At 55.5% G+C, this 24,536-nt stretch overlaps 3 protein-coding genes across 12 annotated transcripts; 1 reads left to right on the top strand and 2 right to left on the bottom strand.

The window, feature by feature from the left end:
• Positions 1-5,735: 5,735 nt before the first annotated feature.
• On the top strand, positions 5,736-13,843 carry TCEA2 (transcription elongation factor A2). 3 transcript variants are annotated; one of them, XM_084775960.1, is made up of 10 exons: positions 5,736-5,999; positions 9,038-9,100; positions 9,375-9,480; positions 10,236-10,326; positions 11,544-11,674; positions 11,955-12,011; positions 12,365-12,519; positions 12,597-12,743; positions 13,402-13,473; positions 13,620-13,843. In XM_084775960.1, exons 2-10 carry the CDS (start codon positions 9,047-9,049, stop codon positions 13,662-13,664), a joined length of 858 nt encoding a protein of 285 aa, XP_084632086.1. In that variant the 5' UTR covers positions 5,736-5,999; positions 9,038-9,046; the 3' UTR covers positions 13,665-13,843. The 3 variants fall into 3 exon arrangements, with proteins under 3 accessions (XP_084632086.1, XP_084632084.1, XP_084632085.1); XM_084775958.1 differs by lacking the exon at positions 5,736-5,999 and adding an exon at positions 6,026-6,382; XM_084775959.1 differs by lacking the exon at positions 5,736-5,999 and adding an exon at positions 6,028-6,382 and having other exon boundaries at positions 13,665-13,843.
• A 793-nt stretch (positions 13,844-14,636) lies between these two features.
• RGS19 (regulator of G protein signaling 19) lies at positions 14,637-19,952 on the bottom strand. Of its 8 annotated transcripts, none has more exons than XM_084775962.1 (6): positions 19,822-19,952; positions 17,290-17,395; positions 17,023-17,147; positions 15,626-15,700; positions 15,271-15,505; positions 14,637-15,191 (listed from the first exon to the last, which is right to left on the bottom strand). In XM_084775962.1, exons 2-6 carry the CDS (start codon positions 17,317-17,319, stop codon positions 15,003-15,005), a joined length of 654 nt encoding a protein of 217 aa, XP_084632088.1. In that variant the 5' UTR covers positions 17,320-17,395; positions 19,822-19,952; the 3' UTR covers positions 14,637-15,002. The 8 variants fall into 8 exon arrangements, with proteins under 8 accessions (XP_084632088.1, XP_084632094.1, XP_084632089.1 ...); XM_084775968.1 differs by lacking the exon at positions 19,822-19,952 and adding an exon at positions 19,671-19,811; XM_084775963.1 differs by lacking the exon at positions 19,822-19,952 and adding an exon at positions 19,333-19,664.
• Positions 19,953-22,540: 2,588 nt separating this feature from the next.
• On the bottom strand, positions 22,541-24,267 carry LKAAEAR1 (LKAAEAR motif containing 1). Its single transcript, XM_084776511.1, has 4 exons — positions 24,054-24,267; positions 23,029-23,414; positions 22,772-22,894; positions 22,541-22,696 (listed from the first exon to the last, which is right to left on the bottom strand). The coding sequence occupies exons 2-4, from the start codon at positions 23,404-23,406 to the stop codon at positions 22,637-22,639; spliced, it is 561 nt and encodes a 186-aa protein (XP_084632637.1). The 5' UTR covers positions 23,407-23,414; positions 24,054-24,267; the 3' UTR covers positions 22,541-22,636.
• Positions 24,268-24,536: the final 269 nt, after the last annotated feature.

Here is a 24,536-nt window from a genome sequence, read left to right as displayed (position 1 = left end):
TCCTTTCGACACACCGCTCTGGGCTCCAAACGTTGCTGGCCTCCCAGTCTCTGGTAGCTAGATTTGGGGGACTATGAAGCTAGGGTCAAACTTTACTTCTTTCCTGGGGTCAGCGCCTTTGACAGAGTCTGATGGCTTAGAATGTCAGGCATATGTGGCTGTCAGGCGTGAACGGGTCTGGTTTAGATGATCTTTCATCTCTTTGTTCGCAGTCCTGGGATGCACTGTACTAGGTTTCTGACACCTTTCTTCTGGGAAAGGGCATATTTAGGAGACAGGGGCTGCCCTGGTTTGATAGGTACATACAGCAGGTGATGTTAATAGGTGGGTAATTGTAGCTTCAAATGGCTCTGGTAAAGTTCACAGGTCCAGTTCCCACCCACTCAGATCATGGAGGGGGTGGGGGTGTTGGGCTGGTGCAGGGATGGCGTATATGTGTTGTAGGCTACACAACGATGCTCGAGCTGCTGTTCTGTGCAGCCTGCTACTTCAGGGTCACCATGGATACTGGCAGGCAGAGTGCTGTGGCCACAGAGTGCAATGGAGTGGCTTCTGTGGGTGGGTCAGGGGTCAGACATGTTTCGGTAGATGTTCCTGATTTTCAGAGCTATACTGTGGCGGGCATATGGGTTCTCAGGGTGTTATCCCGGGCACTGTCCAATTTTAGGGTCACTGGATGAGAGCTGGGTGGGCTATCAGGTGGGCCCAGAATGGCTGCACGGCCGACTTGTGTCCTTCAAAGTCGTCACCTACTGTGTTCGGGGCTCTGCAGAGACACAGGGCTCCTGCTCTGCAGGAGCTCCATGGGAACCTGGCGGGGAAGCTGGGCTACTCATGGGTTTCCGTGGCGACAACAGGGCGGAGCCAGGAAACAGCCGCTCAGGAAGGAAGGCTGGCCTTCAGGCCAGAGAGAACCCACTGGGCTGAGGAGGCGCCAGACATTCTGTCCAGTTTCCCCAACCCCTGCTGGCCGGTACTCGCGCCCATTCCGTTGGCCTCACCCTCGGCCCCACCCCCACACCTCAGGACTGCCGATCTTTACATAAATAGTTACTTTTATTCTCAGCTCGGGTCTGTGGACGTTGTTGTCTCTGCTCACGAGTGGGCTGACTGCAGGCTTACAAGGTCTCTTAGGCTTCTGGAGAGCAGTACTTATCCTAAATGCCCGGCCATGTTGGGTTGGCCCTTCTCTGTTTTTTTTTTTTTTTTTTTTTTTTTGGTTTTTTGAGACAGGGTTTCTCTATGTAGCCTTAGCTGTCCTGGACTCACTTTGTAGACTAGGCTGGCCTCGAACTCACAGTGATCCACCTGCCTCTGCCTCCCAAGTGATTAAAGGTGTGCGCCACTATGCCCGGCTTTTTCTTTCTTTCTTTTCTTTTTTTTCTTCGAGACAGGGTCTCTCTGTGTAGCCTTGGCTGTCCTGGACTCACTTTGTAGACCAGGCTAGCCTCGATCTCAAAGCAGTCCTTCTGCCTCTGCCTTCGAGTACTGAGATTAAAGACATGTGCCACCTTGCCCAGCTCATGGAGATAAAGGGAGACCAGGGCAGAGGAAGAACACATCTGTCTCTTTCTCACTTTTCTCCCTCTCTTCCTCCTCCTCCTCTTCCTCCTCCTCCTCTTCCTCCTCCTCCTCCTCGGTTTTTCAATACAAAGTTTCTCTGTATAACCCTTGCTGTCCTGAAATTCACTCTGAAGGTCAGACTGGCCTCGAACTCATAGAGCTCTGCCTGTCTCTGTCTCTCCAGTGCTGGAATTAAAGGCGTGTGCCACCACCACCTGGCTATGTTTTCCTTCTTTAAAAAAAAAAAAAATGTTGCTGTGCTGGAGAGATGGCTCAGAGGTTAAGAGCACTGACTGCTCTTCCAAAAAGTCAAGTTCAATTCCCAGCAACTACATGGTTGCTCACAGCATCTATAATGAAATCTGGTGCCTTCTTCTGGCTTGCAGGCAGAATACTGTATACATAATAAATAAATCTTAAAGACAAAACAGAACAAAAAACCAGTACCAGGCATGGTTGACAGCATCAGGAATACTAGGTATGAGAAGGCGCTCTGTCTGTGTCTATACCCTGTTTTTTCATGAGTAGTTTTTGAGCCCACACCTGAAAGAAACATGTGAAGAAACCACGCAAGAAGCATGCTACACAGGTGGGGAGTTGTTGAAAATCACTGGAGAAACAAAGGAGCAGGTGTATGGACCAGCAGGGGTGAAGCGTGCGGGTCAAGAGGCCCAGTGGAGATTTTTCCTCTGGATGAGAGCTGGGACAACTTTTCAGCGACTTAGCATCCCATAGGCTCAACACAGCTTTGCTCCTGCAGCGCCTGTACTATGGCTGGTCTCTACAGGATGGCAGGGCAGACAGGGCAGGCCATCTCAGACAGAATTCCACAGGTTTGCTGCCTCTGAGTCAGACCGCCACGCTTCATCCATTGCCTCTGACCCCGTGGCTGCCTGGGGCTCCTTAGGGTAGGAGGGTGGAGTGGCCGCCAGGCTGGCGGGCTGGCAGGGCAGGGGGGCAGCATTTCTGGGAATTGTGTGGGGGAAGCACATTGTTAGAGCAAGCCTGCAGCTAGGGCCTCGCTGCCTCTGGGGGATGCCTCCTGCCTCCCTAGCATTGCCTCTGGGGGAGGAAGCTGGGTCCAGGCCAGGCTGTGGGCTGGTGGGGGACTTTCCAAACACATTTCCATAAGCCCATGGCTCTCCCCATTCTGTAGACTAGGAGACTGAGGCTCAGAGAGCTGCCAGCGACACAGACAAAGCCAGCATCCATGTGCCCAGCCTCCACCTCCTCCCCTCATATGACCAGAGACTCTTTCATCTGTCACTGGTCACTGCCCTGTCTGCCCACAGAAGCCAGTGTCCAAGGAGGACCTAAGGTGGGGCTGGCTGTAGTTGTAGATTCACAGAGCCCTACTCTGGGGACAGGCAGCCCCCCTCCAAATGGGCTAGAGGACCTGAGAACTGCATGCAGGGAGGGGCTGCCATATGGTGGTAGAAGCAGGACCTCCTGGGGCTTAGGATGCCTCCTAGTCTGTGATGACGGAAACAAGGGGCTCTGTGTGAGCTTGGCAGTGTGAGTCTTCCCACCCACGAGCGCCCTGCCTTGGCCAGAGGGGAAGCATTCAGGCCACCACTGGGGTCAGGGCCAGCTCTGGGCAGACGGGGGACGGGGGGTAGGGATCACAAATAGAAAAATAAATGGCTCGAGCTTCCGCTATTTCCTGAACTGAGGAAGGGGGAAGGGCAGGCTTTGGGTCAAAGGTGCAGTTGGCCTGGTGGGGCCAGCCTTGGGGATGTCCCATGATCCCACCCCCTTCCAGCTGGGATATGTCCACCCCAGGTCCCGAGGATAGGGCTATGTTGCTCACTGAGGGCACCTGAAGCTGGAGACCCGTTGCAGGGGCAGACTTTTAAGGAAATGTGTATATGTGCCCCAGGAAGGTCGGGTGCAAAAGCCAACCAAGTGTTGAGCTGTAAAGACGCCTCCTCTAGGGAACCTGGGAAAAGCCCCCAGTGGTAGATAGGACAGGAAAGTAAGCGAGGCCATCTCCCAGAAACCCTCTTTCTCTACTGATGCCACATGGAACTTCCCATCTCCAAAGCTGGCAGGTGTGTCCCCCTCTGCCACCTTCAGAGGGCTAGGGTAGAGGATAATGCCACACTGGAGTGAACACGTGGGTGAATCTGTGGTCTAGATATTTGGTGGGGAGAATCCACTGAAGATAAAGCTCCCAAAGTCAGCAGTGTGTGCCTGTGTGTGTGTGTGTGTGTGTGTGTGTGTGTGTGTGTATGGTGTGGTATATGGTGTGTGTGTGTGTGTGGTTTGTGGTGTGTTTGTATGTGTTGTGTGTGTGTGGTATGTGGTTTGCCGCTCTGTGTATGTGTGTGTGTGTGTTGTGCCTGAAGTAGGAAGTGACTTCTCTGAGCAAGGGTCACAAGGTTGGATTTGGAGCTCCTGGAGGGTCTGGGATCAGGGATTTTTTTCTTTTTCTTTTCTTTTTTTTCTTTTTGGTTTTACGAGACAGGGTTTCTCTGTGTAGCCTTGGCTGTCTTGGACTCATTTTGTAGACCAGGCCGGCCTCAAACTCACACTGATCCGCCTGCCTCTGCCTCCCTAGTGCTGGGATTAAAGGCACGCACCATCATGCCTAGCTAGGGATTTTTTTCTTTTGTGCTTTTCTTTTTTATGTTTTATTTTGTTTATTTATTTGTTTTTTTTTTCCAAGACGGGATTCCTCTGTGTAGCCTTGGCTGTCCTGGACTTGCTTTGTAGACCAGGCTATCCTCTAATTCATATCAATCTGCCTGCCTCTGCCTCCTGGGTGCTGGGATTAACGGTATGTGCCACCATGCCTGTTTTTTTTTTTAAGATTTATTTCTTATTTATACAGCATTCTGTCTGTATGTGTGACTGCAAGCCAGAAGAGAGCATCAGATCACATTGCAGATGGTTGTGAGCCACTGTGTGGTTGCTGGGAATTGAACTCAGGACCACTGGAAGAGCAGTGAGTGCTCTTAAACTCTGAGCCATCTCTCCAGCCTGGGATCAGGGATTTTTTTGTTTGTTTTTTGTTTTTTTGTTTTTGTTTTTGGTTTTTTGAGACAGGGTTTTTCTGTGTAGCCTTGGCTGTTCTGGACTCACTTTGGGGACCAGGCTGGCCTCGAACTCAAAGCGATCTGCGATCTGCCTGCTTCTGCTTCCCCAGTGCTGGGATTAAAGGCATGTGCCACCACGCCCAGCTCTTTTGTTTGTTTCTTAGACAAGGTCTCTCATATATGTATCAGAGGATGGCTTTGAACTTCTGATCTTCCTACCTCTACCTTCCAAGTGCTGGGAGTACAGAGGTACCTGTGATACCTGTTTTGTATGCAGTGCTGAGGATGGAGCCCAGGGCTCCCTACAGGCTAAGCAAACTCTACCGACTGAGTGGCTCAGGAAACACAGTTTTCTCAGGCTGGTCAGTACCAGCTCCCCAAGCACACAGCCCTGGGGACTGACTGAGCACAACTTTGACCTGGCTTCTTTGTGGTCGTAGCTCCCCTGCTGGTGATACACTGGACTTCCCTCTGGAAGGATCTGGTGCTTGAGCGGGCCTGTGGGCTGCTGCTGCCACCTACAGGCTGCTGTTGCTCATCACTGGGACTAGTGGGGACGCCTTGGCGAGGGTCTGCGTGGCTTCCTTATGGCAGCGCTGTGGCAGGGTCCTGCAAGCACTAACTCAGTGATCAAACACAGCGTTCCCTCCCCTAGAATTTGCTTGGTTGGGTTTAGCTGAGAGCAAGGGCCTAGCTGCCAGGAAAGGGCAGACTCAGAGTTAGTATGGCAGCTGGAGAACTGTGTTTGTCACTACACCTCCGGAAAAGCTTTGCTACCTACAAAAAATCCCATGATTTTTCCTTATGGTAAAGGTGTCATTAGTGATTAAATGGCCAGCCCAGGCCATTCGTATATTCCATTTGCACCCTGGCCTCTTTGTTACTGTAGGTACAGCAACCCAGACAACTGTCTTTTGACACCAGCACGCCATCTGTAGGGCAGAAGAGAGACACAGTACCTCCCCCTCTTGCCTGGGCATGGTTATGGCCTTCCTGAGGCGCCGACTCAGTACCCAGCTCTGTTCTCAGTGTCTAATGTGAATCGGAGGAACCTCTGTCATCCTCACGTCACAGGTTGGGACACCGAGGCGTAGGGCAACGTGCAGAATCTGGGATTTACACCCTGTTAGACTGACTTCAGAGCGCGAATACTATCCCCACCGACATACACAGGGTTTCTCGGTTGTAGCCCTGGCTCTCCTGGAACTAGCTCTGTAGTGCAGGCTGGCGTGGAGCTCAGAGATCTGCCTGTCTCTGCCTCCAAGTGCTGGGCTTTAAAGGCGTGCACCATCACGGCCTGGCTAAAGCCTTTTCAGAGTCCGGGGACTATACCTCCCAGGGCTCGCCGCATCTGCGCAGAGGCAAGAACGACCCAATCTCGGCTTGGAAGCAAGGGAGGTGTGTGAAGTCCCGGGTGGCCTAGGGCTGAGCTGAGGGGTCCCGACCGCGCGCACTTCTAGAAAGTGTTGACGGCTGGAGTGGATCAGTGGAGGCAAGCGGCTCGGAAGACCTGGCATTTGGAGGGCGTGTAGGGCGGTGGTCTCGTGGCGGTCCGCGCGCCCCACGTCGCGCAGTCCTCTGGGAGTTGTGGTCCCGGGGGCGGAGACACGCGGCCGCCAGGCGGAGGTTTGGACCGCGGATCTAGGCGGCGGTGGCCGAGGTCGGGCCGGGCGGCGCAACCGGCGCAACGGGGCGCCACCGAGGTGGTGATGGGCAAGGAGGAGGAGGAGATTGCGCGGATCGCCCGGAGGCTGGACAAAATGGTGACCAGGAAGAGCGCGGTGAGGGGCGCGGGCTGTCTCCCGCTCCGCGGAGACCTCCTGAACCTCCCCTCGGGCAGATGACACCTAGCCCAGTCCAGACCCCCCTTCCCCAGGCCTGGGGCTGTCCTGGGACTGCCGCTTCGTACTGTGCCCTCTCTTCCATCACCCATCGGTAGCCTCGGGCATCCTTGGTCCAGCCGTTATCGCTCCTGTCTGCCCCATCCTCCAGAAACAGGTTTCCTCTAAAAAAAAAAAAAATGTCCCCTGCTTAGTCAGACGTCAAGCAGCAACAAGTCGGTATGGGCAAACAGTCGAGATTCAGAGATGAGCTTGTGGTCTTGAGACCTGAGGAGACCCGACTCTGCCCCTGGCCTGGCCCCGAGCCTGGCAGTCCAGCCTGCCTGCGGACCATGGCCTTTCGGGAGCATCCTTAGGGAATGGTGGCACCTGCATCTTGCGGCCTGTGGGTGGAAGGGACTAGGAGGTGGCCCCAGGACTAAGTATAACCCGCCCATCCACAGCATCACTCCCAAGGCAGTCCTGATGGTGGCTGAGTCATGAGTGTGTGCAGCCTCTCCAGGGCTGTGCTTGAAGGGCTGCAGGACAGTTTTTGGAGATGGCCAGGATTGCCCTGGGCTCCTGCTGGTCAGGGTTGCAGGACTGGGGTCTAAATCAGAAACGGAGTTAAGTTTCCATGTAGTCTTTTGCCCTGGAAACAGAACCCACTTTGCAATCCCCTGGGCTGCAGAGGTCTGAGAGTGCAGCTCTGTGGCAGATAGATGAGTCTTCGTCCCCCCCTTCCCCGCCCGCTCTCCGCCCCTCTCCCCCCCCCCCCGCTCGCCCTCCGTCCCTCGTCCCGCCCCCCCCCCGCCCGCCCCCGTCCCCGCCCCCTCCTCGCCCCTAAGGATCAGATCTTCTCAGGAAGTCAGTCACCTCAGGGCTGATTGGTGTACAGTCTCACCTAGCGGCACCTGCCTTAGGGCCACAAGACAAGGCTGTAGCCTAAGCACCTAACTCGGATAGGGGATAGGGGATCGGAGCGGCAGCCTCAGCCCCTCACTCCCAGTGAGGAAGGTTTGAAGGGCAGTGACAACCTGAAGGGCAGCAGGCACAACAGTGTTGGGTATTGGAAGAGTCTGTCTCAGTTTGTAGGAAAAAGGTGTTTGACTAAAACTTTGAGGAGCCTGAGAGAAGAGCAGCCTTAAGCGGAGTGAGGGGTTTAAGGCAGGAGCAGGAGGAGCCCGCTTGCCCTGGAGGCGTGAAGAACAGAGCTTGGGCAGAGGAAGAAAATCAGGGTCCTCTGTCACAATACCTAGATAGGAGAAGGGTGGTGGCCAGTCTGGAAAAGAGATGGGACTACGCGACTTGTAGGTGCTGGCTTTAAGAAAATTTAGCATCCTTCCTTTCGTATATTAATATGTATTAAATTTGTTATCACTAGCGTGTACACATGCAGCCGTTTGTGTGTGTGTGTGTGTGTGTGTGTGTGTGTGTGTGTGTGTGTGTGTCTCAAGTCTGAGGACAACTTCTGGAAACTGGTTATCTCCTTCCACCGTATGGGTTGTTCAGCTGGTTTGCAAGCGCCTTTACCTGCTGAGTCATCTCACCTGCCCTCCCCTTTTAATACAGGGTATTGGACCCAGGGCCTTACCATGGCAGGCCAAGTGCTCTACCACAGCTGTATCTACGCAGCCCTCTCTTTGTTTTAAGACGAGGTCTGGCTAGGATGCCTGTGCTAATCTTGAATTCATTCTGTAGCTCAGGCAAACTTTGGATTTTTTTTTTTCTCCAGACAGAGTCTCTCTGTGTTAGCCTTGGCTGTCCTGGACTTGCTTTGTAGACCAGGCTGGCCTCAACTTTGGATTTTTAATCCTCCTGCTCGAGCCTCCTGAGTATCCATCTATCTGAGATGATGAGACCTGTGTCTTATTCGGCAGCTTGGGCAGCTTTCAATGAGCAATAATTGTGCCTCTGATAAACCTTGCTGGCTATGTGCTGTCACTTTGCAAGTCTGTGGCTGGAGTAAAGATTACTGACTGAAGAACAGAGAGCTTGGGCAGAGAAAGGAAACCAGGGCCGCCTGACGAGTGCAACACCTGAGTGTGGGCGCCTCTGAGGAGAGGCTGCCCTACCACCAGGGATAGATGGGCCAAGGCCAAGGAGCCTGAGATACTTCTGAGTGCCCTTCCGTGTTGAGCAGGGACTGGGGCACTTTTCCTCTAGTCGTTTGTTCAGTGTCTGGTGTGGTTCCCATGAGGTCTGGAGGTCACCGCAGACGCGGGGTGAGAAACCACCTGGTCTTTGGAGGACAGCGCTGTTGAGCTGTTGCTGCCTTTACTCCCTCCTGTCCCGTGGCAAGAGCAGTAACATGTACGCAGGTCTCTGGGCATCTCAAGATAGAGGAGCAGCGTCTTTCTGACATGTAAATACTTCTTTATGTCATCAGGAAGAGGCGGGATTGTCCACTAAGGTTCCCCTACCTCCACAGGGCTTCTCTGTGAAGTCCTGGCTGTCCTGAAACTCTGCAGACCATGCCAGCCTTGAGCTCAGGAATTTAGCTGCTTCCTGAGGGCTGAGATTAAAGGCATGCGATGCTGCTGCCGCCGCCACCACCACCACCCTACATCCACTAAGGTTTAAAATCCTTTATGAAAGTCCTTTTTTTCCTTCCAGGAGGGAGCCATGGACTTGCTGCGGGAGCTAAAGACCATGCCTGTGACACTGCACTTGCTCCAGGTGAGCTCTTCCTGTCCTGGTCTAGGACAGTTCCAGAGAGCAATTCAGAGAGGATCTAGCAGGGCTCCCTATCTTAACACCCACATGGCTTAGCTGGCATAAACAGCTGTTCTAAGAAGAGGGTTTCCTCTGGTGATGAGTGAGGTGGGAGATCGCAGCCGTGGGGGGCGGGGGCTGTTTTCTGTCCCCGCTCATCCCCCAGCTGTTTCCCCGTGGGAGCCGAGAGTCCTTGGTGAGGACCTGCCACCTCTGACTCAGGCCATTTGCCTTGCAGTCCACCCGTGTTGGGATGTCGGTCAACGCCCTGCGGAAGCAGAGTTCGAACGAGGAGCTCATTGCACTGGCCAAGTCCCTCATCAAGTCCTGGAAGAAGCTCTTGGGTGCGGGTCAGAACGTAAAGGGTTGCTCTTGCTGGTCAGCGCAGCATAGAGTGCTGGCTCTGCCATCCTGGTTCAGGCTGTCCGGCAGTGGGACACAGGACACATAGATCAGAAAGTACCCATCCCTGGGCTGGAGGTGGATGCCATCTGTTGGGGTGGTGAGAGCATGGCCTGGGGGCATGAATGTTGAGACAAGGGTGTATGTTGGGGAGGAGGTCCAGGTCAGGGTCCTCCAGCTGAGGAGGAGGAAGAGGAGGAAGAGGAGGAGGAGGAAGAGGAGAAGGAGGAGGTAGAGGTAGGGCTACTGCCTGTGCGAGAGGCGGGAGAGGCAGACTGTGGCTGTTTCTGGGCACAGTGGACAACTAGGCTTGCAGAGAGACTCCTATCAATTAAGAGGGCAGCCATTCCTGGCCTCTGTGTGTACCTCTGTGAGGCGACCCAGGACTTGTCCCTCTTTACAGTCACATGTCCTAGTCCCTAGTTTAGGCTTTGAGCAAGACCCTGCCCATGTTTTCAGGAGCCTTGTGTGAGGCATATGCTTGTTTCCCGGCCAGGTTGGGCCCTGAAGAGCCCCACCACAGCTCCCTTGAAGAGGGCGGGCTTGCTGGGGGTAGGGAGCTCTAGTGTCCTCCTGGAACCTTGCCCATCTAATGGCTTTAAGCAGTAGGGATAATTAATGGCCAGGCTGAGGCTGGGTCAGCCCCTGGCTTCCTGCTTCTGACCAGTCTATAGCATTGGTTTTCTGACAATGGCAGATGTTTCTGATGGCAAACCCAGGGATCAAAGGAGGGGCACACCTTTGCCCACATCGTCCTCAAAGGATGCCTCAGGGACTACGGATTTCAGGTAGCGTACCTGAGGGCAGGTGCATGCATTTCTGCCTCTTGCCTCAGTTTCACCCATGGGAAAAGGAGGCTGGTGTCCGTTTGCCTGGCTACTGCACTGAGGGACGGGCCCTTGCCAGGGTGCCTTTTACAAGGTTAGTCAGCCTCGCCCTGGATCCTGCCCCACTGCTCAGTTCCCTCGTGCCCACCTGAGATGTCTGGCTGTCAGTGGCATCATCGAGGCCTTCATTAAGCAGCTAACACCCAACAGAGCTGGCCCGGCCCTGGGCCCCCAGGCCCACTTCCTCAGACTCTGACTTTTTGCCTCTCAGCAGGATTGGTGAATGGGTCCTCTCATGTAAACGCTATCCACAGCTAGAGGTGGGCTCATCTCATCTCTCCATATTCACCACTGCCTTAAAGGTGGTCAGAGCAGCCCTGTTACCATGGAGACTAGAACACTGCTGGCGACAGACTATGGACGAGAGGCTAAGCTCTGGACTCCAGTGTGGCAGCGCTGATACGATGCTATACCCGGAGCTCATTAGCACATCTGTACAGTTGGTTTTGCTCCAGAAAGCCACCTGATGCTGCCGACTTCCAGAGGTGGTGTGAGCAAAGGGTCTCCAGGGCCCGGCATGATTTGGGGTCCCAGGTCTGAGGAGACCCTTGCCCAAATTAATTTGTGTTGAGTGGGGCTACCTGTGACTTTAAGACTGGACTTTGGGTGACCTCCTGCGACATCTTTACTCCAGGCAACTAGAATGTGCCATCGGTAGAGAGGTGGTCACGGCCCAGCCCACACTGTAGGCATCTTGGGAAGCATTCTGCAAGTAGCAAGACTGTCTTAGCCCACCTTGACCATGGGGCGTTGCTCAGACACTAATTGTCAGGATCTGGCATGTACCTGGGGGGGGGGGTGATCTGTGACCCACTGTGGACCCTCTAGTCAGTATTCTGCTGACTAGGAGGGCAGAACACGTAAGGCATTCTGGGCTGAACTAAGGAGAGATGACGTCATTGGGTCTAGCTGGGGGTCTGTTAGGATAAAGCCAATGGACTCCGAGGTCAGCATGGTGTCCATATTGGCTTTCCTGGGGATCACTTGTGGCCCAGGAAGGGTCAGGGGACTACCAGGAGAGGACACTAGGCAGCCAACAGTGGCGTCCGTCGGCCACAGGTGAAGCACAGCTGAGCTCAGCAGGTTCAGTCTGAGCCCAGCAGGCGTTGTCTCTCTAGCTGCAAGAGGCCAAACCCACCTGGGACCTCATCCACTCCGAGGATCACCACCTTTCCACCAGTGCCCATCACCTGTGATGCTGTACGCAACAAATGCCGTGAGATGCTGACTTTGGCCCTGCAAACGGAGGGTGAGTGTTACAAGCTCTGGACTTTGTCTAGATTCCCAGGGTGGCCAGGGCCTCTGCCTGCTTCAGATGTTGCGGGCAGACAGACAGCTCTTCTCTTTAGCCCACTGTGACCTATCGAGGAGGCTAGGGTCTTTGGGGGACACCACAACACCTGTATCGTGGGGGACTGTCTCCCAGGAATGCAAGTGTCGTGTTTAGCTTCTAGGGTTCTTCTATAGAAGCAGATGGGTGGCAGGTGGAAAAGGCCGGCAGGGAAACTAGTGAGGGCTCCCTCTTACAGACGGCGACGTGGCTGACGGTGTGGACTGTGAGCATCTGTCGGCCCAGATTGAGGAGTATATCCTTTCCACAGGGCATACAGGGTTAAGGGCTTCCGGTGGGAGTCTGTAGTCCACGGAGGTGTGCTTCTCCACTGGTAGGCTACCCAGTGTTTTTTCTGGGTGGTCCCCTGACCTTTTCTGGGCCATAGATGGGTAAGGGGCTATGACTACCTACTAGACAAATCTGGGTCTTAAAACAGGAAATGGACGCAGAGAAGGCACAACGCTATAGCCTCTCAGCTCCCCCACGGTCTTGAGTGGGTAGACTCATCTCCATGTGCCTGGGATGAACACTACCACCCCCCCCCATATGACTCCCCGAAGGGGGTGGAGCTAAGAAACCCCAGATGGGTCCTTAAAATACCCGCACGCATCTTCCTGGATGTGGGGAACACAGACATGAAGTACAAGAACCGCATACGGAGCCGAATCTCCAACCTGAAAGACGCCAAGAACCCTAGCCTCCGGCGGAATGTGCTGTGCGGGGCCATCACACCCCAGCAGATAGCCGTGATGACGTCAGAGGTGAGCCCCGTCGTCGGGAGGGCTGGGGCAGGCTGTTTCCACGGCGCTGCAGGCTAAACCCTTGACCCCTTTGTCAGGAAATGGCCAGCGATGAGCTGAAGGAGATCCGCAAGGCCATGACTAAGGAGGCCATCCGTGAGCACCAGATGGCCCGTACGGGTGGCACCCAGACCGACCTGTTCACCTGCAGCAAGTGCAAGAATAACAACTGCACCTACACGCAGGTTGGGGTCCACTCCATCTTCCTTGCCTAGGGCACAGGCATGCTCTTCCTAGACACCACCTGTGTCCCCTACTTTTTGGTCTGGGCCTCTGTGCTAAAGGCTAGGTGGCTTAGCCCCGCCCAGCATGGAGGGACAGGAGTGTAATATGCTATGGCTGTGGCTTCGGGATGTTCAGACCATGCTATGAAGGTGGAAGCCGAGGTCCTCAGGGAGAAACTATGTGGCCTGAAGAGCATGGATTAAGATGGTCTCTCTAGTACACAGCTCCAGGACTTGTGGAAACTGCCTGGGCCTGGGGGGGGGGGGAGGCAGGGCACCTCAGACCCCACGACCTGCATGGACTGGCCCTGTGGGGTAAGGTTTGCTCTTGGGTTCCCCAGATGACAAGGGGCACTGGCGTCTCTGCTGATTGCTTCACTATAGCGACCCTCCTGTTGGGAATCCTGCGCTTAGTCTAGACTCTACTGAGCACAGTTGTTTAGGCCTACAAAGGCCTCTGTTCTGGTGACGCCCCTCCTCCATAGGCCTAGTTCTAGGCTGAGGTAGGTCACTGGGTAGTTTCAAATGACGTCACCAGTAAGAGATCAGGGAGGTGTGAGACCAGTCAGGCCCAAATGGGGGCAGCAAAACCAGAGAGACTCAGCCATCTATCCTACAGGTGCAGACCCGCAGCTCTGATGAGCCCATGACCACCTATGTTGTCTGCAACGAGTGTGGGAATCGATGGAAGGTAGGTAGGGGGGCCGGGACTGCTTGCCTCCAGTCCTGTCTGAGTGTACGTCGGGCCTGGAGCTGGAAGCTGGGCCTACTGTGCCCAGCTAGCCTCATGGGCATCTCTGGGATGGAGCCCCAAGCCTATCCTATTTCTGCCCTCAGGGGTCACGTGGGGCCTTAGCCAGACATTTCCCTGCCTTCCTGTAGTTCTGCTGAGCCCTGCAGTCCTGGCCCTGGCTAACACTGTCCCTCCTGCAATGTCCTTGGTGGATACAGCTTCTCTGGAGATCCCCCAGAAGGTGGCATGCCCTGGCCCAGCCTGCCACGCACCTCTGTTCCTCACTATTAAATGTTTTTATTTTGCCTTCGTCTGGCTTTGCTCCTAATGGGCTGTACACCGGCTTCTGCTGAGTCCTGTCCTTCCATGCTACAGACACGTCTCCTCCCTGGGCTCAGCCAACACTTGAGCTAAGTTGTGGTGGGGCAAGATTATAGACAAGGGCTTGTCCAGTCTTTGGAGAGATTACTTACACATGAGATCCTAGTTGGCACTGTTTGTGTGTGTCCCACCGTGCTGGCTGTGTGGGCTGGTGGCATACGGAGGTTGTTAGAACATGGCCTTGCCCAGTGTTCACCCATCCTGACCAGGCACGGCAGCCTAAGGACCTGGTACACTTTCAGGGTGTGTCATTCCATCCTGGTCAACCACAGGAGGATGGACTTTCCTGGGCTGAGGTCAATTCTTGCTTCAAATTACTGAAGCTCTCAGCAACTTGGAGGAACAAAGTCCCGGGTGCTTCGTTTTATTTGACCCGTATGATAAAGATGCCATTACGCCCAGCTTCTTTGGAAAGGCCATACCATCGGCTCTGCCCCCACCAGCCTCCGGAAAGACGTTTCCCCAAGTACACAAGGGTTTGAGATAATCTTCAGCTGCATCTCAAGCTTTTGTGGGGTGCTGACCCACTTGAGAGTTGAGGCCAGTTCCTAGAGACATACCTTGGGCAGGGCCCGGAATAGTCACCTGCTAAGGCCACTGCTATGGGACAGGGCACAGGGTGGAGTCTGGGTGGATGACTGGTTCTCTAACCTCTTTAACCCCAGTTGTGGGATAAACAGAAGCTTCTGTTCTTAAAAAAAATACAGACCACTATATCACGTTTTTGGCACGTGGAAGAATACAGACGAATGTGAAAGCTTTTTTTTTTTTCCTTTTGATAAATCATACAATAAGGACATATTTCCAATTTTAAAAGTTCACTAATATATAAAATATAAATGGGCTTTTCATTTGAGTTTGACTCTGAGGTCCCTACATCTGGTTCTGAGGAATCAACAGTTCTCCTGCTACAAACCTGTTTTTATAGACGCTTTTCTCCATGAGAGTTATCTCCCAGGCACGTGACTGAGGAGGCCTGAGGCCCACGTCCAGGAGAGCCCCCCCGGTAGGAGCAGGCTAGGGTAGAGCCGAGCATTGCAGTTGCCACTGGGACCGTCGACTTCCAGCCAAGTGGGGGCAGGGTGAGCCCCTCATCTGCAAGTGACCTAGGCCTCAGATGACTGTGGGGCCCCCCGGAGTAGCAGAGAGCGATAGGTGGGGGAGGTGAGGAACCGAGGGTAGGAGTCCCGGTGCATGAGCGTGTAGATCTGCAGCTGCGCGTCGTCAAATGTGTGCGGCGACGGCTCCTGCATCTTCCTATTGATGCCTTCCCGCACACGGGAGTCCAGGCTCACCTGTGTGGCAGGCACCAAGGTCAGGGTTGGGGCGGTGCCCTTCCCAGGCCACCCCCACTCATCTCCGGGTCTGGCCCACCTCCTTGGGGGACAGGATGGACACGTAGTCCTCGTAGATGAGTCGCGCCTTTTCATCCACCACGTGCTGGTTGGCCTCCGCTTTCAGCTCCTCACAAGCCAGCCAGAAGAGCATGTTTTCCTCACTGTATTCCGTGCGCAGGAATGCCCGGAACACACTGCGGCCCGCGGGGCTGTGCATCAACTTGTCAAAGGACTGTGCCCAGCTCTGTACTTCCTCGGGGCTTGGCGGAGTGCTGCAGGCAGGGACGGACCACGTTAAGACCCGAGGCGTGCACACAAGCGCACACACACACACACACACACACACACACACACACACACACACATGCCTCCACGGTGGTGGCTGTACTCACCAGACTTCACAGCTGGGGAGGGGCTGCAACTTGCTGTCTCGAGAAATCTGCCAAGCTCGCCGCCGTTCCTGGTTCCTAGCGGCAAAGGAAAGTGGCACTACCTTACACAGCTGGCTCTCCACCCACCCCTGTGGCTGCATGTATGCTTTGGCGTGTGGCTGCCTAGTACCAGTAAATCTGTCGTGAGGAAGAAACTCCTAGAGTGAGCCTTCCTCACACCCTCTTGTCGGGTGTCCCCCCCCTCTCCCTGGCTCCCGAACTGGCTTGTGCAGGTTGCTATTGTTACCTCTTTTCCTGGTCGGCAGCTGGACTCCTCAGGTTCCTGGTACCCATCCCTCTCTTTGCACTGCTGGGTGGAACCATACTCCTTAGCCTAGTTCCAGCTATTTCCTGAGGCCACTGAGAAATCTACCCTGCAGGCCCAATATCAGCAATCCGAATCACTGGCCGATGGAGGGTGAGAGCCTCTCCAAAGTGTGTGTATCTGGTCCTGGATCCTGACTCCTCGCCTCCAGGGAAGCCTCGCCCTATAAGTCTGTGCCTAGCTGGCACGATGTATATCTCATTCCCACAGCTGTGGAGAGAATTCAGTTCCCACTGGGCCTACCTATTCACACTACACAGGCCTGGGTGGCTCGCTGTTCAACAGATCCCGCTTTGGGTCTCTCAAGTCTGCGGAGGGCCGGGATGCTGCAATCGTTGTAGAAAACTCCTACTATCTCCCCGACTCCTGCCATCAGACACCCCCAGACCCCAAACACCTTTCCGCCTAGGGCCAGCTGTTCCCTTATCTAAGTCTCCTCTCAAATATGTCCCCTACTGCACACAGTGTGGGGTCTGGTATAAACAGGTGGATGGTGAGTGCACGACACTAGATGCATGCCGCCTGCTTGCTTTTGCAGCGTAATATACCCCTAGCACATTAGGTATAAGAGGCGCACAACAAGGCTGGAGAAATCGCTCAGTGTTTACGCGCACTTGCTGATCTTCCGTAAGACCTTGATTTGATTCACAGGACCTACATAATGAATCTCAACTATTTGTAATTTCCACTCCAATACCTTCTTCAGCCTCTTCAGGTACTAGGTGTATTCGTGGTACATGGACATACTCAGGTAAACTCGCATACACATAAAATTTAAGAGCCATACAAAGCTCCCTAGAGGCTCTGGGTACTACCACCAGCCAACAAGGCCCGGCAATCTCTCAATAGGGCGATGCTGTGCAAAGGGCACCTGCCTACGTGCAGCTTCTGGGAAGCTTCTGGAGGGTCTAAGGAACAAGACCGGGTCTGGGCCCCAAATGCCACCCCACCCTGGCCCCTCATGCTTCTGTGTACCCCTGCCCAAATACCCTGGGGTCTTCCCAGTACGAGCTGTACCCCAAGGTCCACATACCAGGAGCAGCTGCAGCAGCAGCACCAGCATAAGCAGCAGGGGTTGCGACTGGGGGGTCCTGAGGGGGCCGCGGCATCATGGCTGGACATCGAAGGGGGCCTGTCCGCCTCCTCTGGCTCTGTGTGCTGAAGGAAGAGGGGGGCTGCCTCAACCTCCACTCCAGAATTCATCGGACCCTCTGTCTCTGCCCACCTGCCCATGTCCCCAAGGTTATATCTTGGTGCTCAGGTGTCCAGGAACCCAGTTTTAGAGGTGGGGAGCGCCTACCTGTTTCTCAGCCTCATGTGGGGTGGGCATGGGTGGGTGGAGGGGGTTGCCCAGGTTCTGTGGTGCCAGCTCTGGACCCTCACTGCAGCCTAGGAGCCTGGAGGATCTGAGAAGAGGGTTGGAGTTCTGACTGAGGGCCTGTGACACTGGCCCACCTCGTAAGCTCTGCACCCACCTCAGAGGCTTGATGAGAGCTCTGCCTCGGCCTCCTAACCCAAGGCTGAGTGCCTAGACCATGTGGAGGTTCCTGAGTCAACGACAGGGCTACTGCAGCTGGGCCTCCCACAAAGGGTTCTAAAGACACCCCTATCTGTTCGGTCCCCCAAGAAGCCGGAAACCTGGGTTCCTCTTTTCTCGACTTCCGGCTCCTGGCCCCTCCCAAGGGGACTGGAGCTACAAGCTGGTATGGAGGGTGTCAGCTATTCTGACTTCTCCCTCCCTCCGGGGAGGCGGAGAGAGATGCTGCAGGGTGCTAGGGCTGAAGCATTTAATACCTGAGCGGGACTCGGAATAAGACTTGATGTGTGAGGAATGAGATGCGCGCTGATTTGGGTCCTCAGCTGCCTCAGACACTCCCACTTCCACCCTGGCATCTCTCTAGGATGCAGAAACCGGGGAGCGCTAGCTATGGACGCTGGTGTGGCAATGCGGGAGAACAAGCTACCTTGGGCTCTTCAGTGGGTTTTTATATGATATATACATATCGGTTTTTCTGAGACGAGTTTTCTCTGCGTAGCCTTGGCTGTCCTCGACTCACTCTGTAGACCAGGCTGGCCTTGAACTCACAGAGATCTGCCTGCTTCTGCCTCCCCGAGGGTTGGGATTACAAACATGCGCCACTGAGCCTGGTGTTTATCATCCTTGGGGTTTGGACTATACCTCCAGTGGGGGGGGGGGGGGTCCTGGGAACCTCTCAGGCCACTGAATGCCGACTTCAAATTCCAGCGTCCCCGGGACAAACAAGCAAAGCATCCATCCAACCAGCACCTTGGTGGCAGTTTTGAAGGCCTCCGCTCTCCACAGCCTGTGCCCACTTCAGTCCAGGTGGAGGGCATCCAGGCTTTAAGCCCTCTGCCCTATCCACCTTCCTCTTATCAGTCTGGGGTAGCAGAGGCCTTTTAACCCCCTTTCTGTCTGAACCCCGCATGCGGAGCAGCCTCACCACCTGAGGTGTTCTGAGGCGGTGGTATCCCAAGTCTCCCAGCAAGCAGACCTGGACACAGAGGTAGCTTGGGCTGTACTTCCCTGGGGGGTGGAGCTTCTAGAGAAAGGAAGGGGTGTGGTAGCCTGAGGTCTATCTACATGCTCTCCCTCATCCTGCAGACCATCCCTCAGAGGCTCCATCTTCAATCAGCTGACCAGACAGGGAACAGCCTGGGGGTATGGGCCCTGGATGCTGGGGTCCAGTGGGTGCAGAGGCCCCAGCTGCAGGCTCTGGTCCTAGCTCCTAGCACCAATCAAAGGTCAGCTGGAACCACCCATGTAGCTCAGGGCGCTCTTGACTGCTGCCTCCCTTTCTGTGGAAGGGGAGCCCAGGGTGTGAATTAGGGTTGTCCTTCCCTCCCCAAGCCTCCCAGACATTGACCTCCCAGGTCTACGCTTAGAGGCCAGATGCAGCAAATCTGGTCTTTGGGGACCCACGCTCCCTAGGGAATGGTTGCCAAATCCTGTGTTGCTCCACAGAAGAAAAAAGAACGCCCAGGCCACCCAGAACCGTCCCCCCCCCAAAAAAAAAAGAAAAAAGGAAAAGAAAATCGGACAATTCCAGAAAGAAAAAAAGTCAAACTTTGGAAAGGAGGCCGATGGGCCCCCCGCCCCGCCCTCCCCCTTCCCACTGCCATTCAACACTGTCACTGTCCTATCAGTACCTCAATGGCAGGTCAGGCCTCTCTCACCATGGCGAACCCTGTTGCCCAAGCCCACCTGTGGGAGGGTAGGCCCCCACCCAGTTCCTGGAGGGCTGTTATCTTCTTCGCGGTCCCTCTCGCCGGCTCTGACGCCCCCACCCCTTTCTTTAGGAATTCGCCATGGCGCCCCACTCACCAGCGACCTAAAGGCGGATGGGGGCGGGAGGGCCAGGTTCGGCCTGGGCCCCACCCTGGCTGCCGAAGGGGCGTGCTCTAAAGCAGCAAGGATTTAAGTCAGACAGCAAGGTGTACTCCTGGGCATTCGCAGGGTCGGAGGGCTCGCGGAGTCCCGCTGGGATGGGGCCGAGTGGCTAGCGGACCCAACTGGCAGGGTGGGTAAGGTGGCGGACAGGGCGTCTGGTCTGGCCCCTCCCCACCAGCCTAGCGGGCAGGGGACACGGAAACCTGGGTTCTTCCGGCCCCCTCCTTTGAGCAATCACTTCTCAAAGCTCTGAGCTGAAGAAAAAGGGGAACCTTGTAGCGGCTCGCCCTCCCCCACGCGCAGGGGGTGGGTTCCGGTCCCACAGCGACCCAGGTCCACGTGGACCGGCCGCTGACGTCCGGGAACAGAGCCGGCGGGCATCTGCATCGCCGGGACCCGTCCGCGGTCCGGCGCCGCACTCACCGCCGCGTCTCCGAGTCACGCCGCCCGCGCGCGCTCCGATGTCCCGCTGGCCGCCTGGGAGGGGGCGCAGGCGCAGTGCGCAGGCGCCTCCGCGGTACTTCCCCAAAGAGAGGGGCCGGGACTTCCTCGGGCCCCAGCGCCTGCTCGCCCGCAGCGCCCCGCCCCCGCCCCAGTGCCCCACCCGCGGCTGGCGTGCGGTCCCGGGGCAGCTAACGTGGCTCGGTGACCCCGAGACAGTGGGCTGAGCCGGCGCTCCATTCTGGTTAGCTGGGTTTCCCCAGCCTTTACTTGATAGTGCGGTGTCCCGCACGGGAGCTGAGCCCTGTGTGCTACTTGGCTCGCCTGGGTAAGAAGAAGCCTTTGGAAGGACCGGCCTGTGGTACAGCCCCGGTTCTGAGTCCGGTCTGTAACGTGGGGTTAAGAGTCTGTCGCCCTGTGGTTGAACTTTCCCAGAGAAAGGGAGGTCCAGGAACTGCAGTGTGGTAGGCACTGTGAAGGCAGGTTCTTACACCAAGTCACCTCTGGGGCCTGGTTGAGTCCCTGATGACCTCTTAAACTGCTCCAAGATAGCCTTTACCACAAATGGCCTTGCTTTTTGGTTAACTCTTCAGATCCTTTGTGATTGGGTGCAAATTTGAATTAGCTCATTATCCCAGCATGCTCTGAGCCAGTGTCCCGAGGCCCTGACCCTGCTTTAGACTTGGTCTGTAGAGTGTGGTCCATTGGGTCATATGGTTCCTGCTGTCCTTAGCACTGGAACACAGCCTGACTAGCTCAGGTGTTGGGGTCTTGCACAGGTTTTATATGCTCACATACTACACACAAGTCAGAGGTGCAAAGCAGATGCTGCACATGAGCTCGTCAGGCACTGGGGCAGAGGCAGATGGCAAGGTGCTGCCATAGACGCCCAGGGGTCCTGTGCGGGGCTTTTTGAGTTGACCGCAGACCCTTTTGGCTGCCAATCCGATGGCTTCCAAAGCAATGTAGAGGCTAAGAAGCCCATCTGAACAGGGGTTAGTTGCTTTAGTTTAATACTCCTGATAGGTAGACACAGGCTATGGAACAAAGCCGAATCTGCAGTGTTTGGTGTGGGCATGTCTGTGGGGATGCCCTGTTTGCCTATTCAATCTGCTCTCTTCTCAGTCGGCACCTTTTCCCTAAGCACAGAAAATGCCTCTAAACCCAGCAAGGAGACCAGGAGCGCCGAGCAAGTGATGCCCGAGGTGTGGAACTCTGCTCCCGAGCAGGAACCCCCCTAGCTCCAATCGGGACCCACATGATTGTGCGTGTGTCACAGGTTTTGTATCCCGGTAGGATTTTCTTCGGATCAAGTGTCACTCTTAGGCTGGTCTGACTTTCGGTGTAGAGCTCTCGTGCTGGACTTCTCAGGACGCTGGTCTCTGTCCTCAGCCCTCTGCTCTAAGAGCACTTGGATGGATTGCTCACTGTGTGGGACACTGCAGTGACCTTAGGCACCCCTGGAGTCCCCATGGAGAGATGCAGGATCAGAAAGATAGGACAATGGTATGACTTTACTAAATAGATGAAGTGTTTCTAGTGTCTAAGAGACAAAAGTCTGGGGTTTAGACTGCAAGGAGCGTGCTCTGGTGTAACTGTTATTGGCGGTTTGCATCTCTGTGTGAGAGACCCTGACTCCTGGAGGAAGAGACTGTCTCCTTTTCCTTACCCATGCCTTCCCTCTGCCATCTTTCCCACTGGCGGAAGCCCCTTCCCTCCTCCTGGGAGCTGCTGCTGCTGCTGAGTTTTAAGTGCTGCAGTCCTTGGGTCGAGGCCCAGGGTAGCCACAGGCCAGAGCCTGAAGAGGGTCATGTGCTGGGGGGAAAGAGCAGCCGAGGAAACAGAGACCTGGGGACTGGCCGTCGGTGAGTAAGGTCCGTCCACACCACAGCTGTGTTCCCTTCTTCTTTTCTGTTCTCTGTATCATGCAGAGCCAGTGGGAGCCCCCATGCAGGGGCAGGAGGCTGTCTACCTCCTCCCTGCAGCTTCCACCTCTGCAAAGCCTGCTGGGTAGGGGCTGGGAAGGTGGACAAGGACGGGGGCCAAGGGGCCAAGAGACCACAGGCTCTGCAAAGAGCCAGTGTTGGGGAGAAGAAGAAGAACTGCCCGGAAATCAGGGGCTTTTCCGAGTCCAGTGGTCAGGAAAAAAAAAAAGATGGCTGTTTCCCTTCCTGGGTTGGCGTTTGGTGGACGAGTGGGCACAAGAGGCTGTTTCTGATGAGAGCTAGGCTGTGGGTAAGTTTTCTGTCCCACCATCCAGGAATCTTGAGGAGGAGTGCCCGGATTCTCCAGAGGCCAGCTTTGGCTTGGCAGTCATCCCCCTTCCTAGAGTGCCGCCCCAACTTTGGAGAGAGCCCTGATTTCTGGAGGCTCATCCCTACCCCTTTCTACACTAGTAACCTCTCTTCTCTATGGCCCTGAGGCGGGGGAGGGGGGGGCGGGGGCAGGCAGTTGTTAGATAGGAGTGTCCACCCACCTACATCTCTTTACTTTGGAGAGCCCAGAAGTCTATGACTGTGGTTGTGGGAGAGGTAGCATCCATCTTTGCCCTTTCCCGGTGAGAGCCCAGGGGTGAAAAGACGGGCAGGACCGGAGAACTCAGCCGGGTGTGACGCACGCTTGTAACCCCAGCACTCAAGGAGGCAGAGGCAGGCGGATCGCGGTGAGTTAAAACAAACAAACAAACAAACAAACAAACAAACAAACACAAAAAACCCGAGAACCCTCTGAAGAGAACTTTATGTGAGTGGCTGGGGAACCGCTGTAACCCGGGTCCTAGTAGGCCAAGGTCGCGCGGTCAACGCGGGAAGATGCTTCCATCTACCGCCTCTTCCAGGATTGTCTCAACACGTCTCCTCTGCGGAGAGAGGGGCTGGGGTCAGTGTACAGCGAGGCATGGGACCCTTCCACCTGTCTCTGGGCTTGCCGGCACCTCCTGTCGGCCCAGAGGATCGGGGATCTTAGTGGGCTTCAGTTTCGGTGGCAGGAACAGTTCCAGCCGGATGGCGGCGCGCGCAGAGCCCTGCCTCTGGATCAGGAGAGCGATTTCCTCTGCCTAGGAATCGAGTTTACTGAGCAACCCTGTGAGCGCGCCAAAGGCGACCAGCCACCTGCCTCCTCCCGCCCGCAGGGTGGACTCTCTTTGGAGGACGCCCCCCACGTACCCCCGGTCCTCTGCACTCCACCTACCCGCATTCGGGTGTAGCGCAATCGCAGAGCGCGGACTCGGCCGCGGGCCTCCGCCGCCTTGAGGACGCCCAGAAGCCGTTTCTGACGCTCTTCTGGTACCTCGAACGCCTGCGTCCAGGCGCGTAGGTCGGGCATGCAGTAGGATATCTCCACCGAGCCGCGCGGGAACATGGAGGCGGCCTTGCCTGAGTCGTCGAGCAGGTCGCCAAAGAGCAGGAGGTGTTGGCGTTGAGTGGGGGTCATGGCCGCCAGCCTCTCCGGAGTCAAGGCCCACCCTGGCTTCGGAGGCTCGGTAGCCTTCTTGCGCTCACCAGCCCCAGCTCCTGTGACAGTCTTTTTGGCCTTCTCCGGTACACCCTTCCCTCCCGGGGGTGGCATGTTTCGGTCTGTGGAAGAAAGGGGACATCTTGCCACTTAGTGGGGACACTACAGCCCCAGCTCAGTGCCTGGAACATCCTGTAGCACCTAACTCACACCCCTAACTGGTAGCTGACTCGGTGCATGTTGGCAGTAGGCTATGACTTCCTGCTCCTCGCCAGCTTTCGGAATATACCCAATTTAGGGTCATAAGAGCCCTACATGCCACTGGCGCTGCACAGCCCACATCAGGATGGTTCTCTAACTCTGGAGCACCAGAGTGTAGTCTGGTCCTGTTCCCCGATCCCCGTCTTAGGTTGGGGTAGGGTTATCTTAGGCAGAGGACTCTACCCTGTCTGTATTTGTGTTTACACATATCTATCTGCTTGAGTGTGTACGTGAGTGTGCAGTGTTTCACGTATATGTGTGTTTGGATCTATGTGTACATATGTGCACAGGGAAGCTCAGCCTCTGTCCTCCTGGCCTGTCCCCTCATGGCCAGAGAGATGTGGGGGCCGGAACCCAAGGAAGAGGGAACAAAGGAGGAATGACTCGCAGTGGGAAAGGGAACTGGCCCCAGCAACCATCCCCAACCTCGCCGCAGCTCCTGAGTAAGTAGAGACACTTGAGTGCTCCCCCCAAATCTGTCTAACCCCTTGCCCACCTACCAGCTCAGCAGCCAAGCCTCCCCACCCCAGGTCCTCATACCCTCACACGCTCTGCCTTTTCCGTGGGGAAAGCACGCCTCAGTTTTTCAATTTCTGGGTTTGTTGACTATGTTGCCTAGCAACCTGGAGCACCGCCCTCTCCCCAACCCGGCAGTGAGATGCACCGCTAAGAAAGCTCTAGGGTGCAGGGATTAGGGTCACAACCCCCAGGCCCTCTCTCGTGACCCTCTCTCGTGGTTTTTCGAGACAGGGTCTCTCTGTGTAGCCTTGGCCGTCCTGGACTCACTTTGTAGAACCAGGCTGGCCTCGAACTCAGAGCGATCCGCCTACCTCTGCCTCCCGAGTGCTGGGATTAAAGGCTTGCGCCACCACACCCGGCTCAACACTAGTTTGTTTGTTTGTTTGTTTGTTTGTTTTTGGTTTTCGATACAGGGTTTCTTCGTGTAGCCTTTGGCTGTCCTGGAACTCTCTCTGTAGAATAGG

This window comes from Acomys minous, assembly GCF_964271855.1.
Source record: "Acomys minous genome assembly, chromosome: 3".
In the NCBI taxonomy this organism is placed as follows: domain Eukaryota; kingdom Metazoa; phylum Chordata; class Mammalia; order Rodentia; family Muridae; genus Acomys; species Acomys minous.
The sequence above is the reverse complement of the archived record's forward strand: the minus strand, read 5'-3'. Positions and strand labels throughout refer to the sequence as shown.

Coding starts and splice junctions, on each gene's coding strand:
- TCEA2 (XM_084775958.1), top strand. CDS start 6,311: ATGGGCAAGGAGGAGGAGGAGATTGCGCGGATCGCCCGGAGGCTGGAC. Junction 11,675..11,954: donor TTTGGCCCTGCAAACGGAGG/GTGAGTGTTACA, acceptor TCCCTCTTACAG/ACGGCGACGTGGCTGACGGT. Junction 12,012..12,364: donor GTCGGCCCAGATTGAGGAGT/ATATCCTTTCCA, acceptor AAATACCCGCAC/GCATCTTCCTGGATGTGGGG.
- RGS19 (XM_084775961.1), bottom strand. CDS start 18,344: ATGCCCTCCACCTGGACTGAAGTGGGCACAGGCTGTGGAGAGCGGAGG. Junction 17,396..18,168: donor CCCCCCCCCCCCCACTGGAG/GTATAGTCCAAA, acceptor CCCTCTTCTCAG/ATCCTCCAGGCTCCTAGGCT. Junction 15,701..17,022: donor TGCTGCTGCAGCTGCTCCTG/GTATGTGGACCT, acceptor CTTTGCCGCTAG/GAACCAGGAACGGCGGCGAG.
- LKAAEAR1 (XM_084776511.1), bottom strand. CDS start 23,406: ATGCCACCCCCGGGAGGGAAGGGTGTACCGGAGAAGGCCAAAAAGACT. Junction 22,895..23,028: donor TGCGCTACACCCGAATGCGG/GTAGGTGGAGTG, acceptor CTCGATTCCTAG/GCAGAGGAAATCGCTCTCCT. Junction 22,697..22,771: donor ATCCTCTGGGCCGACAGGAG/GTGCCGGCAAGC, acceptor CTCTCTCCGCAG/AGGAGACGTGTTGAGACAAT.